The sequence below is a fragment of the Sinocyclocheilus grahami genome, unplaced genomic scaffold, assembly GCF_001515645.1.
Source record: "Sinocyclocheilus grahami isolate Dianchi unplaced genomic scaffold, SAMN03320097.WGS_v1.1 scaffold710.1, whole genome shotgun sequence".
Lineage (NCBI taxonomy): Eukaryota > Metazoa > Chordata > Actinopteri > Cypriniformes > Cyprinidae > Sinocyclocheilus > Sinocyclocheilus grahami.
This window is the reverse complement of record NW_015505889.1, coordinates 378,315-391,927: the sequence shown is the minus strand read 5'-3', so window position 1 is coordinate 391,927 and position 13,613 is coordinate 378,315. Positions and strand designations below refer to the sequence as shown.

General features: G+C 37.8%; 1 protein-coding gene across 2 annotated transcripts in view; it reads right to left on the bottom strand.

The window, feature by feature from the left end:
- Positions 1-2,138: 2,138 nt before the first annotated feature.
- The window catches only part of creb3l1 (cAMP responsive element binding protein 3-like 1), a 32,357-nt gene continuing 20,882 nt past the window's right edge, over positions 2,139-13,613 (bottom strand). The window contains exons 4-12 of one of the 2 annotated variants that reach the window (XM_016244192.1): positions 13,026-13,110; positions 11,172-11,371; positions 10,886-11,035; positions 10,260-10,318; positions 9,642-9,710; positions 6,881-6,980; positions 5,500-5,650; positions 4,606-4,849; positions 2,139-3,694 (exon numbers count right to left, since the gene is read on the bottom strand). In XM_016244192.1, the coding sequence (XP_016099678.1) occupies positions 3,658-3,694; positions 4,606-4,849; positions 5,500-5,650; positions 6,881-6,980; positions 9,642-9,710; positions 10,260-10,318; positions 10,886-11,035; positions 11,172-11,371; positions 13,026-13,110 (1,095 nt within the window). In that variant the 3' untranslated portion in view covers positions 2,139-3,657. Of the gene's footprint in view, positions 3,695-4,601; positions 4,850-5,499; positions 5,651-6,880; positions 6,981-9,641; positions 9,711-10,259; positions 10,319-10,885; positions 11,036-11,171; positions 11,372-13,025; positions 13,111-13,613 lie in introns of those variants that run through there. The other variant, XM_016244193.1, reaches the window with a different exon arrangement.

Here is a 13,613-nt window from a genome sequence, read left to right as displayed (position 1 = left end):
ACACACACACACACACACACACACACACACACACACAAACAGGCTGTATACTGGTATGGGGAGCTATGGATATTTGTGTGGGCAGAACACAGCCTATGTTTTTTTCTCCTCCTCCTCCCGCCATTTCTTTATCCTCCATCTCGCTCTCGCTCAGTTGCTCTCTCTTTGGGTTTTATTTCTCTTTGGGTCTAAAGTACAACCTCTGTGAGAAGTGTTTAAGTGTTCTTACAGTAAGTACCTTTATAGCACAAAATGGCTGATGTTATAAGATCATAAAACAGACATAACCTTCATCTAGAAAATCTCGTTAACAAGATGGAGCTCAATTTAACCACACATAACGATTAACCACACAAAATGAGTAGCGTACAGTTTTATTTAGTTAATCATTTTATGTCAGAATGAATACTGTATGCAGGATTGAGGACTGCTGGAGAGGTTTTTTTTGGTGGGGTCAGATTACTGGATGAGTCAAGTGGATGAATCAATATGGAAACCACACAGCAAAATGTCCAGAAACAGAACAAATTTTCTCTATATAACAAGTCTGCAGGAACTGCATTAAAAGGTAAAACTATTCATAACATGTCTTGTGCTGTATATTTTAAAATGTAATGTTGTAATCTTTCAGATTGTTAGACCACTGTGAAATGCAGCAATGCTAGACATTTTGAAATATACAAGGGCCCACTGAATGAATCCCATTTATATAGTAACACTCAGTCCTGCACAGTGATTCTGACTGTGTTTAAATGCCTCAGGCCTAAACTTCAATTACAGTTTATCTGGTAAAGTGTTTACTTTCACATCTTCAACAGTTTCATGTATATTGTTAAATATTTTTTACAGCTATTGTAATGTTTTTATTTGACCTCAATATTTTACAAGCAGCAGACCTATTCTGAGTACAGAATCATCAAAAGGCACCTTACTACTGTTCATTACCGAATGCATTTTAAACCTGATGTACCAGTTTGAACTAATATTTGTTCAGTCTTGTTTATCCGCACATAGTACAGTTTAGCTGAGCAGCAGCATAGTATGTGATAATGTTATATGTAATTTTTAGTGCCGTGCCAGCTTGTATGCCAAAAATTCTCAGATATTTTGATAGAGATTGCTTTTTTAAATATCAAAATTATACACTGCAACTATATGAGAAATTAAATATGTCTGGTCATATTGTCACAGCCCAGTGTATCAAGAAAAAACTAACACTATACTGCAGTAATGTACATGGAACGGGACAGATAAAGGCCTGACACCTGGTGGTCATAATTTCAAATTACAATGAACACTTGAGATAATGCATGTTGATTTTGCAGGACACTAACAGGCCACACCCAAACTTTTAGGTTGAAAAAATAAAATAAATAAATAATAATGATACTTACAATTATTCATAAAGATATAAACAGAAAATAAGACAGGAGACATTGTTGCATCTGCAAATTTTGTATTTTGCTTCATTCTAACTCTACTTTAGATAAGACAGAAAAAGCAAGAGGTTCAGAGCATAGATACATACAGAGCCAGACCCATACATGGATACAAATCAACCCAAGCCGCATGGTGATTACCAAAATGCACTGGAAATATAAAAATACGTCCTCCATATTTACAACCAACATTTATCATCAGTCATATGTACAAAGGGCAAAAAGGGCAGAGATACAGGTAATACCAGCAACAATTACATTTAAAGCATAAACTCCATCGTCAGACTGGGCATTAGATTCAATTCCAGAACGCTCAGATATTCTGGAGTTCCAGGGTTGAGACTAATTTTCTGTGAACATTATGTGCAGTGAAGTCATAAAGTTTCCATTTATCGTCTTAGAAATATACAAATCAACACAATGTTTTTCCAGTTCACTATTATTATTACACTACAGAAATACATATCAATGGGTAAGACGACTATAACAGAGGCGATGATGAGGACCCTCTGTCACTAAAGTTAAAGCTCTTTAAAACTATGGTGAATTCAGTTTTACACTGATAATAGGATGTTATCTACAGTTTTTCATTGTGTTATGGCACAGAGTAGGCCTAATTTATAAAAACTGACAGTGACAGATTCCTTTGTGACAACCACTTTCATTACTATAATTAAATTAGAGCGGGAAATTGCATTAAAATACTATCAGTGGTTATCTCTAGCTGTACAATAAAAAAAGAATATTGTGGCTGTAGCATCAGAGGACATCATTAAAAATTATTTAACAAAAAAAAACTGAAAAATCAAAACCAAAAGAAAATTGTTTCTGAACAGTGACATCTATCTCATAACAAAGATTTCTCTGCTTTAAGAAGAAGAAAAAAAGACTTGTAAAGCATATTTACACAACTGCACTATCAAGTCCCAGATGTTTGCGGTGAATTTTACAGTGGTCAAACAGTTAGCTCATGAACAGAATATAGACAGTCTAGACGAACATTAAAAAGAAGCTTTCCATAATCAGAAAAATGTGTTTAAATAACACTCATTTTTTAAAGAGGTTCAATTTTCTTAATGGGAATAACTGTTTGTTTTCACTTTGTATGCATTATAGCCAATGTTTTTAATGGATTCATGTGGATTGTGCAGAATTCTTCAGAGATTGAACATGGTTAAACACACACAGGATTTGATCGTCCCTGTTCATTTTTCTCTATATATACAAAACTTTCTTTACACAGAAATAAAGATAACAGAAAAAAACTGTTTAACAGTTATGACAACAAGATCATGTAAACTTTACATCATCTTTCACTTAAAAAAAACACAATAACTTTCATATTTTTTTTGTGCATAAAATAAATATGCTCTTTTTTGGATGCTGCAAATACTAGAATATATTATGGATCAAATTTGTAATTCAGTACAAAAGCCTCTGCCTTTTAAAAGTAGAAAACAAAAATAAAATGCATTAATAAAAGTAGAGTAAAAGAGGTTTAAGAGAAAACTATGCGGTTAGGAGCTTTTTAAATATGACTACATGAAAAAGAATGTGAAGGCACTTAAATCAATTCGTTTTCCTAGCGCAAAACAAGTGCAATCCAACTTAAACTTATTAGGGAGAAACAAGCCAAGATGGCAGAGGAAGAAAATCCTGTCAAAGCAAGCTTTGCAAAACTGCAAAGTATGTCAGGCACCTGTGATTACACCTTCTGGAAAACATTCAGAGATTTAAAAAGAAGTCATAATGAGAAAAAAGAAGTTCTTTGGGGTTTAAGTAGGGATATGTAGTAAATGGACAGTCTCATGGCATTTGAAGAAAATCAAAACAAAACACACATGAACTTTCCCTCCCACACCCTGTGTGTGAAGTGTTTAGTGAATTTAGAGCTGCAGGCTCACATCCATCTAAAACAGAGCAGCATCTACAACCGCCCACATCCTCTATTCTCTCTCTTAGTCTTTAAACTCAGTGCTTGCTGGTAAAGGGGAGTTTCAGTGTATGGATGGACCCATTTCTCTTCTCACAGTTCTGGGGTTGAATGTCATTGGAATGCATGTCAAGTGGGTTGGATCGTGGTCATGAGGCTTGTTGGTTTGTCAGGGTGGGGTCAGGACACTCAGGGTCTGTAACAGCAAGGGTCGAGGGCCGAGTAGTGCAGGATCATCGGACGTCAGTGGAGGCCTGTGTGATGAGGCAGCTCCACCCAGAGGGGTTAGAAATATTCAGCTCCTCCCTCAGAATCCCGCTTTCTGAGAGAAAAAGAGACAATTATTATTTATTATTCACAATATACACTACTTTTGAATGTTTTTAAGTCTCCTATGTTCATCAAGGCTGCATTTATTTAATCAAAAATAGAGTACAACTGTAATATTGTGAAATTTAAAATAACTGCTTGATATTTTAATATTTTAAATTTTTTTATTTTAAAATGCAGTTTATTCCTGTGATGGCAAAGCTGAATTTTGAGCAGCCTTTACTTCAGTCTTCAGTGTCACATGATCCTTCAGAAATAATGCTTATGTTATGATTTGGTGCTCAAGAAATATTTCTTATTATCAATGTTGAAAACAGCTGTGCTGAAAGTTTGAAAGAAGAGCATTTTTTTTAAATATATGTACTGTATATATACATATTTAAACTATGTACAAGTCTTTACTGTCACTTTTGAACAATTTAACATGTCCTTGCTCTCACAAAAAATCTTAGTGATGCCAAACTTTTAAACAGTAGTTTTAATCTGTACCATATTAATTATCAGTCAATATTAACAAATGATACCTGTACAATAAAAAAAACACAAAAACTTTCTCCATCAACTAACATGTTAGGTTCATCTTTAAAACCTCTAAAAATGAAATAACACTTTAATGTAATCTTTAGCAAATTAATATTCATTTTTCATACTGTACTGTACATTATTTTATGATGTCTAAATTGTTTAAATTGTAGCATTTAAAACCATTTACTTATTTTTTTGTCTATTTTTAATGTATATAGACAAAATAGTGTAAAATTCGAACGCCAGCTACTTATCAGTTATCTGCCATAACTCAGCTTATCTATATCACCAGATTTTTTATATCAGTGCATCTTTAATAATTAAGATGCCACAAACTAACCCTGAATGGATTAAAAGTACTGTCAAATTGTGCCTCACCTCGAGTGGTAGTGTGGTTCTGGGGGATGGAGTGGGGCCGCGGACGTGTTGCTGTAGCTTGCAGGCTCTGGCTGGGCCTGGCTCAAGTACCTGCTCACAAGAGCAGAATGATCCTGCTCATGGCTGTCTTTCAGGTCCTGTACATGTCGCGGCACCCCCTCCATCCTCTCCACACTCAGCACGCGCCCGTGGCCGTCCTCCACTGGGGCACCCTCGTCATAGAAGAGCAGGCTGCGGGAGCGGACTACAGACACAGAGAACAGCGTTACTTATGTCGTATGTCTTGCATGATATGCTTATTCTGACTTTCATGTGATTTGTAGAGTGAAGAGAAGCGTTTTTGGATTCAGAGAGAGTGGGAGAAAGAAAGAGCAAGATTTGGAGTGAGCTACTCTCTTAGGCGGTTACTACAGCAACCCCGTCGCCATCATCCACGGCCCGAGTCTGTAGGGTCCTTGTGAAAATGGATGAGGCATTTGAAGCCCCTTTCAAGCACAGCTTTGATAGAGCCGAAAGAAATGAGGCTCGGTTTGTGTTGTAAAGTTGAAAGAGGATTGTAAAATCTGCTCAAAGGGAAGTAATGATTTCAATCTAAAACTCTCTGGGATGTCTGACAGTAATTTGAGGGTGAGAATGGGCACTGTCGGCCCAGGAGCTCCGTTAATAACCTTTAGAAGAGAGACGGCACTCTTTCAGTCTCTCGTGGGGGGAACGAAATAAGTGCTGTCAAGGACACACAGCTATTAGCTGCCTGGATAATTCAATGTGTCTGAAAGCCGGATGACCTACAAATAAATGCTTCTTTACGCAAGTGTAGAGAAATGTAATCATATCATGCAATGTACATGAAAAGTTGATCTCGGTTTACACATTAGGGGCAGGGATGAAACATACCCTGGCTGGTGGTGTAGAGGTCACCTGAGGGCAGCGGTGCAGACTTCACCGTGTGTGAGGATGATGAGGATAAGGAGGAAGAGTAGAGGGAGAGCTCGGGCAGGCAGGGAGCCAGCGAGCCCAGCACCAACACAAAACACAGCGCCACCACCTGACCAGGAGGAGGAACCACACACACGGTGAGCACACTGCCCCACTGTAATCTACTTGCACTACAGCTCTCAGAGCAGAACTGACCTGCCTTTACATTCAAGGATCATAGCACTAAACTAAATAGACAAGATATTTCATTAGAATAGTTCAAACAAAAATGAAAATGTACTCAGCCTCGGGCCATTCAAGATGTAGATGAGTTTGTTTCCTCATCAGAACAGATTTGGAACAATTTTAAATTACACCACTTGCTCACCAATGGATCCTCTACAGTGAATGGGTGCCGTCAGAATCAAAACAGCTGATAAAAACATCACAATAATCCACAAGTAATCCACACGACTAATTAACATCTTGTAAAGCGAAAAGCTGCATGTTTGTAAGAAACAAATTCATTATTAAGGTGAAACTTTAAATTGTTGCTTCTGGACAAAATCCGTAATAATGCTTCTTCCAATGAAAAAGTCATTACCCTGTTGTCCTCTTACATTAAAATCATATTTTATTTAGAAGATATATAGAATTTTGGACTTGTAAATGACACTTGATCTGTGCATATTTCTCCCCTGATTCAGATGAGACAACGTTTTCACTGGAGAAAGCAATATTATGGATAGAGGTATATTTTAGATGGAAGCAAAAGTTCTCTGTTGAAAAAAACAGCATATGCTGGTTAGGTCTGTTTTGAAGCATGGCTGCTGGTTGACCTGGTTTCAGCTGGTCCTTAGCTGGTCCTAGCTCTTGGTCAGGACCAATTTAGGACCAGCACATGACCATCTTAAACCAGCTCAAACCAGTTTAACCAGCTCAAACCAGCAGCCATGCTTCAAAACATACCTAACCAGCATATGCTGTTTTTTTTAATAGGGTTTGAAGTTAAAAAAATTTTTAATAATGATTTGTTTCTTACAAAATGCAGCTCTTCTCTTCACAAGATGTTAATTGATGGACTGGAATCATGTTGTGGATTATTGTAATGCTTTTATCAGCTGTTTGGACTTTCATTCTGATGGCACCCATTCGCTGAGCAAGTGATGTATTGCTAAATTTCTCCAAGTCTGTTCTGATGAAGAAACAAACTCGTCTTGGACGGCCTGAAGTACATATTGAGCAAATTTTTGGATTAACTATTCCTTTAAGACTTTAAGACAAAGAAACACTAAGAAAGTGTGTGTGTGTGCAGGTTGAAATAAATGCATGTGTTTGTACAGTATATGTGTACATATACCATTAGACAGGTTCCGGTCTGTGTGGAAGCGATTTTGCAGGACCGAGGCATTTTTCCACTCACTAGAGCCTGAAGTCTTTGTAGCTGTTGTAGTAGAGACCTAAAGATGATACAGAAAACACATCAAAAAAGAAGACTGATTAGTCAATTCTTTAGATCAGGCTGTAGGCAGCATATTTGTCTGCAGGCTATGTGTGTTCTTCTTTGAGCTGTTTTGTAACAGCAGGATCTTCTTATTCTTAAGCTCACAGAGCATATGAGGATAATACACTTCTTACTCGCCACAGTGTTACATAAACTGAACTCCCCTTCACACCACTCACACAGTCTCTCGCTCTCCACCTCCTCCTCAACGCTGCTGCATGCATGCAGTGGGTGTTAATTTATTTTCCCTTCAATTATGTCGTTCTTCAGCCACCAATCAACCATACGCTTCTTCTCTTGCTCTCTCACACACTTATTAATGTGACCCAAAACAACACAAAGTCAAACACAACTGCAACACTTATAGCCACAGGATCTGTGAGTATGATATAATGGCATTCTACACACTATTTTTGCGGTATGTATGTAGTATATATGCAATACTTGGATGACCTAGTACAAAAATGTGCGTTACAGAAGTACAGTAGAGCAAACCGCGTGAGAAAACTTGTTCAACCTGGTCTTCCATTTTCAGTGTCATGAATGAACTGGAATTCAAATCAGCCCCACACTTTTCTCATTCTTGACTGATTATATGATCACAATTGTACACAAAAGGACACAAGAAATGTATAATGACTCGATTTCAGAGTTGATAACCAAACTGATAAACATTTATATTCCCCACAGTATACAGTACATAAGCAGTAGCCTGTGAACCTGTGAACCTGTGTTTGTGCATGTAATCTCAGCAGCAATGATTCAGTTATAATACAAAACGACATTGAGCTCCCTCTAGTGGAGTAATTTAGAAGCAACATCACGTGCAGTAATGAGTAACACCACCTCCACCACCAGAGAGAGCCATTGCAACATGTTGGAAAACAAATCAAAACAAAAAATACTACTTTGCTATTTCATGATTTAGCAGACTCTTTTATCCAAAGCAACATACAGTACACTTATAACAGAGACAGTCCCTCTGGACCCCTGGGGTTAAGTGCTTTTCAACTTGACTAGATCACCCCAAAACAAACCTGTATATTAGTTTTCACCTAAACATACACATACAGAATCACTCATAATGAGTGCTGTAGACTAGTCTAGCTCTAGACAGTATGTTTTCAGCATTGAGAGCGGCTCAGACCGCCCTACTAACCTAGCAATAATCATCTCAATTTGATTGTATAAACAGTGGTTTTCCTCAGGTTAATATACAACCCACCCACTAACACACAAACACAAACTCCCCCCTGCTGTCTCTTCGAATTCTCTTAGATAACTCAGAAGACTCTATCCTAATAAGAATCGGCAGAGCGCCAACACACACAGTCTCTTTATCCTGTAATGAGGGGCAGGCCGGCACCGTGCTGCGTGCTACTTTAAGTGTGTTGTTAATAAGGGGCCTGTGCCAGTCCTCTATAAAAAGCATTACTATATACTTACACACATACTTATGTCACTCTTACCTACATACTAAAAGCACCGATGACAGTAGCGTGCTACAATAAAGCTTCGAAGCCTAAAACAATGGTGAAATATAAACAGCGCAAAAGTTCAGGGTCAGTAAGATTTCTTTGTATGTTTTTGAAAGATGCTTTTTATTATTCTCACCAAAGCTGCATACATTTGATCATAACAGTAATACTGTAAAATATTACTATAGTTTAAAATAACTTTTTTCTATTTTAATATATTGGCAAATGTAATTTATTCCTGTGATGGCAAAGCTGAATTTTCAGCCACCATTACTCAAATCTTCAATGTACATAATCCTTCAGAAATCATTATAATATGTTAAAGGAGCTCAAGAAACATTTCCTATTATAATTTCAATGTTGAAAACAGTTGTGCTGCTTAATATTTTTGTGGAAACCAGGATACATGTTTTTTTTTTTGTATTCTTGATAAATAGAAAGTTTAAAACAGCTGTTATTTGTAATATAAATATTTTGTAATATCATAAATGTCTTTAACTATCACTTTTGATCAAAGTAATGCACCCTCATTTTTTAATTCTTTCTTAATTTCTTTAAAAAAAACTTTTAAATGAAAGTATACTTTCTTGCATGTTTTTGATAGCCCAGAAATTTAAATTCTAAACATTTCCCAACCTGTATGGCTTACTCCAAAAAACAAAACAAAAACAAAAACACTCTTTCGACAAAAGAGAGAAACTCATACAGGTTTGGAACGACATGATGATAATTAAATGAAAAGATTTAAACGACTGAATTTTCATTTTAGGTGAACTACCCCTTTAAGAGCTGTTCTTTAAAATAAGGTTTTAGAGTTAATCCACAGAAAAAGAGCTGACTTTGATAACACACAATGGTGCTCTCTCTTTCTGTCTCTCTAAACAGTAGGAACAGACAGCACCCTGTCGACAGCGCCTATGTTCTAACTAGGCCACCCAGGAGAGAATGAAAAAGTGCTGCTCTATATGATCGGAAGGGGAGGTTAAGACCTGCATGCATCTGGTCCGACTTCAACACCTGCTGACTGCGAAGAGGCTGCTGCGTACGCTTACCACAAATACGGTTACAATTAAATTTATTAAAATTCACCTATAAAGTATTCACTGTGATTAAACACAAGCACACATATGGTATCTCACCTGTTGGCATTCTCGAGCGTCTCTACTTTTTTCCACAGCTCATTGTTCTCTGAAGTATAGTTCTCAACTCTGAGGAGGAGAGAGAAAGTGTGTTATTGTACACGGTCACAATGACAGATTGAAACACATCAATAAATCGCTTCCATACGTATAACCATACATAACCCTGTCAGCTTGACTGATTAAAGCATGGTGGAAAAAACAGTGTATGTGTGTGTCCAGTGTGAGTCCAGTCTCTCCAGCACATTATCCAAACCCTGAGAGCCTAACAGCAGCATAAAAGGGAAAATGACTCATGCAAACGCACACACACCCCAATGAGTGCATGGACTGTAGCCATTGGCCGCATTCACACAACAAAAGCCATAAAATAGCAAGCAGGATATAGAGTATTTTGCAGGGAGTGAGAGAGAAGAGAGGATTAAAGGAGAGGAGGTCAACGAAGAGAAAGAAGGATGAAGGCACCAAGAAAACATAGAGGACAGTGGATGCTAGACAAACAATGCAAGAGGAGGGGAAGAGAAAATAAGAGCAGGAGAGAAAAGAAGAGCCGTCAGAAAGGGAGAGAGGGAGTAGAAGAGGTAGAGAACAAAGGAGTAGAGTAGGGGAGGCAATTACTTTTTCTCCAAACACTCCACGTATTCCTTCTTCTTCCTGCGGCTTTCCTGTGCAGAGATCTAAGAAGAAAAAAATGCATCTACTTTAGCATTGAAGTATTATGTCTATATATGTGACCCTGGACCACAAAAGCAGTCTTAAGTCGCTGGGGTATATTTGTAGCAATAGCCAAAAATACATTGTATGGGTCAGAATTATTGATTTTTCTTTTATGCCAAAAATCATTAGGATATTAAGTAAAGATCATGTTCCATGAAGATATTATGTAACTTTCCTACTGTAAATATATTCAAACTTAATTTTTGATTAGTAATATGCATTGCTAAGAACTTCATTTGGACAACTTTAAAGGCGATTTTCTAAAAAAAAATTTATTTGTTTGCCCCCTCAGATTACAGATTTTCAAATAGTTGTATCTCGGCCAAATATTGTTCTATCCTAACAAACCATACACCAATGGAAAGCTTATTTATTCAGATGATGTATAAATCTCAATTTTGAAAAATTGACCCTTATGACTGGTTTTGTGGTCCCGGGTCACATGATATGTATATGCACCAATATCATATAAGAGGAGGATTCTAACTGAACTTATTCAATATTAATAGTGTGATCATAAGTAATACCTTGTTTTTGATTTTCCTGCGCACCCGTTTGAGGGCTTTCTCCTCAGTTTTGGTGAGCGGTAGTTTGTTGGGGACGGGATATCCCTCAGCGATCAAAGTCCTCTTCTCTTCCTCTGTCAGCATCAAAGGGCCTGATGTTCCCTGCAGCTTCTGCATTACAACACAAGTCAGCGATTTTCACTCTGTATAGATGTGTTCAATATGTATGGATATAAGAATTTCCATTTGGACTGTATATACTGTAATGAACGTAGTGTGTCACATGCTGAAGCTGCGTTTGACTCACATGCGGGGCAGTGAGGAGAGGGGACGAGGAGATGGCTGTGGAGGTTCGGGCCTGTAGCCGGGCAGGGCTGGATGGAGGCAGTGAATGTGGGCTCTGCAGGTGGCCAGGGCTTAATGGTGGCAGTGAACGTGGGCTCTGGGATCCGTCGCTGTCGCTGCCATGGCTGCTGGGAGGAGTGGGCGGCAACCGCAGATGCTCATCTATTGGGAAAACAAAGATACTTGAAACACCTGTGACTCGTTCATTTGTGACATTCACATCTTCATGATCAGGTTTGATTCCGTATATATGCTACACAAACACGGCGACCCATCAAAACAGAGTTAAAATGGGTTTTTGAGCAAAGCCAGGCCAAAGTGTCAAACTGAAATTCAGTCTATTCACCTGTCATCAGGAAAGCCAATAAAGCCTAATCCGTTGGAAGCTTTTAGGCATTTCGCACACACCACATGCATGAACAATGCTTCTAAGTGTGGTGAGTGTTGGACTCATCATGTGTTTGGTCTGGCCATGTTCCATTATATACACAGAACTGCTTTAATGCTGTTGTTTCTGGATGAACAGAATGAAAGGACGTTATATTGCCAGACAGACAGCGCACACACAACACTTGCAGGTGCTATAGGTTGCTTGCCATTAGCAGATTTTCATCCAAAATGACGTGTGGTGTACTGAGGGGACAGTCACACTGGAGAAACGTAGGGTTATTTGCCTTTTCTCAGCAACACAATGGTGGTGACTTAAAATTTAAAACCTAAAAATAGTCTAGAACCAACATCAAACACTAATGGCTATTAAATGCAGGGACTGTATATGTTTGCGGTACATACACAGAGATCTAACTTATCAATATCATGACCATCCAGTTACTTTACTTATCAAAAGTTTGGTCAGTCACCAGTCCAAAAACTGTTCTTTAGCACTGCACTTTCATCAAAGTATCCTGAAAACATGTGTTGCTCTTTCCACAAACATATCAAGCAGCACAACTATTTTTAACATAATAACAAGAAATGTTTGTTGAGCACCAAATCAGCATATTAGAATGATTTCTGAAGGATCATGTGACACTGAAGACTGGAGTAATGGCTGCCGATTTTTTTTTTCAGCAAAAAAAAGTACGTTTTAAAATACATTAAAACAGAAAACATTTTAAATTGTAATCTCTATTCTTCAATATTTCAAAATATTATCAATTTACTGTATTTTTGATCAAATAAAATGCATCCTTGATGAGCATAAGTGAATAAATAAAAATAAAAAAACTGACCACAATTTGCAAACAATTCACTCTACACAACGGGCTAAAATGCAATTCTCAGAGGTTACATCAGACTTGGTTTTCATCAATGGGCCATTCAGAAAGGGCTAAAGTTGAGATCTGAGAGATTGTCAAACACATGCAAAAGTTAAATAAAGAAACACTCACACGAAGCCTCATTTCCTCTGGAAAAGGAACACACCATTAGAGTATTTATAACCCTGAACTGACCGTAGAGTGAGGGAGCAGAATAAAAGTGAGCTAATTTGCTTAGTTTTGCCATCTTTAAACTAGTGTGGAAGATCTGCACTGGCCATATGTGGCAACTAAGTGCTATATGTTGAGTACATTAGCTTGTTGTTGTGCATCTAAAGTAGCGGGCTATTTTAGAACCTTGTATTTAGAGGACAGTCATGGTTAAAAGACTGAATTGCTGTGCCTTCAATGCTGGGCCCCAGCATAGGTTGCTGGAATGCTACTGTCACTACTAGGCATGTTAACTAGCTAAACCAGTAAGATTCACTTGGTCAAACTGTTTCATCACAAAGACCATGCTGTTTAAGAGCAGGACTGAAGAGAGATTTCACACCCACCTGAGGGCACACTGAGGAACTGGTTTGCCTCTCTGGGCTCTGCTTTGATGGCAGGAACGGAGTTTGAGCTCAGGCCTTTGGAACTCTAACACAACAAAAACAAAGAGCAAAACAATCAACATGATGACATCAAAATTTAATGCACTTTACTGGTCTTACACAATTAATCTGTGCATGTTTGTGCTATACTATATTTTAACATTTAATCAAAATTTTCTCACTACTAAAATGACTTTCTTGTTCTGCTGATAAAGTCAGGTATCACCCTACATGTTTTATTCATTAATATCCTGTTTCGCTCAAAAATATGGCACAAGAAGAAAGTAAAATTAAATTCTCATTCATTACAATATGCAACAGATGCTTATTCACTAAAGTATTTGTGAAAGAAGCATCTTGTGTTTTCTCAATGCAAGTTGCAGCAATATATGTGGCACAGAGACATCATTCAGCTTTATCTGAGAGCCATTTCTGATGGTACTCAACTGTTAGGGTACTGGACTAAATGTGCTCCATGCTGGATGTCTGAGACAGTAAACACAGCTGAAGGCAGACTCAAACTGTTTACACTGACAGAGCAAAGGCTAC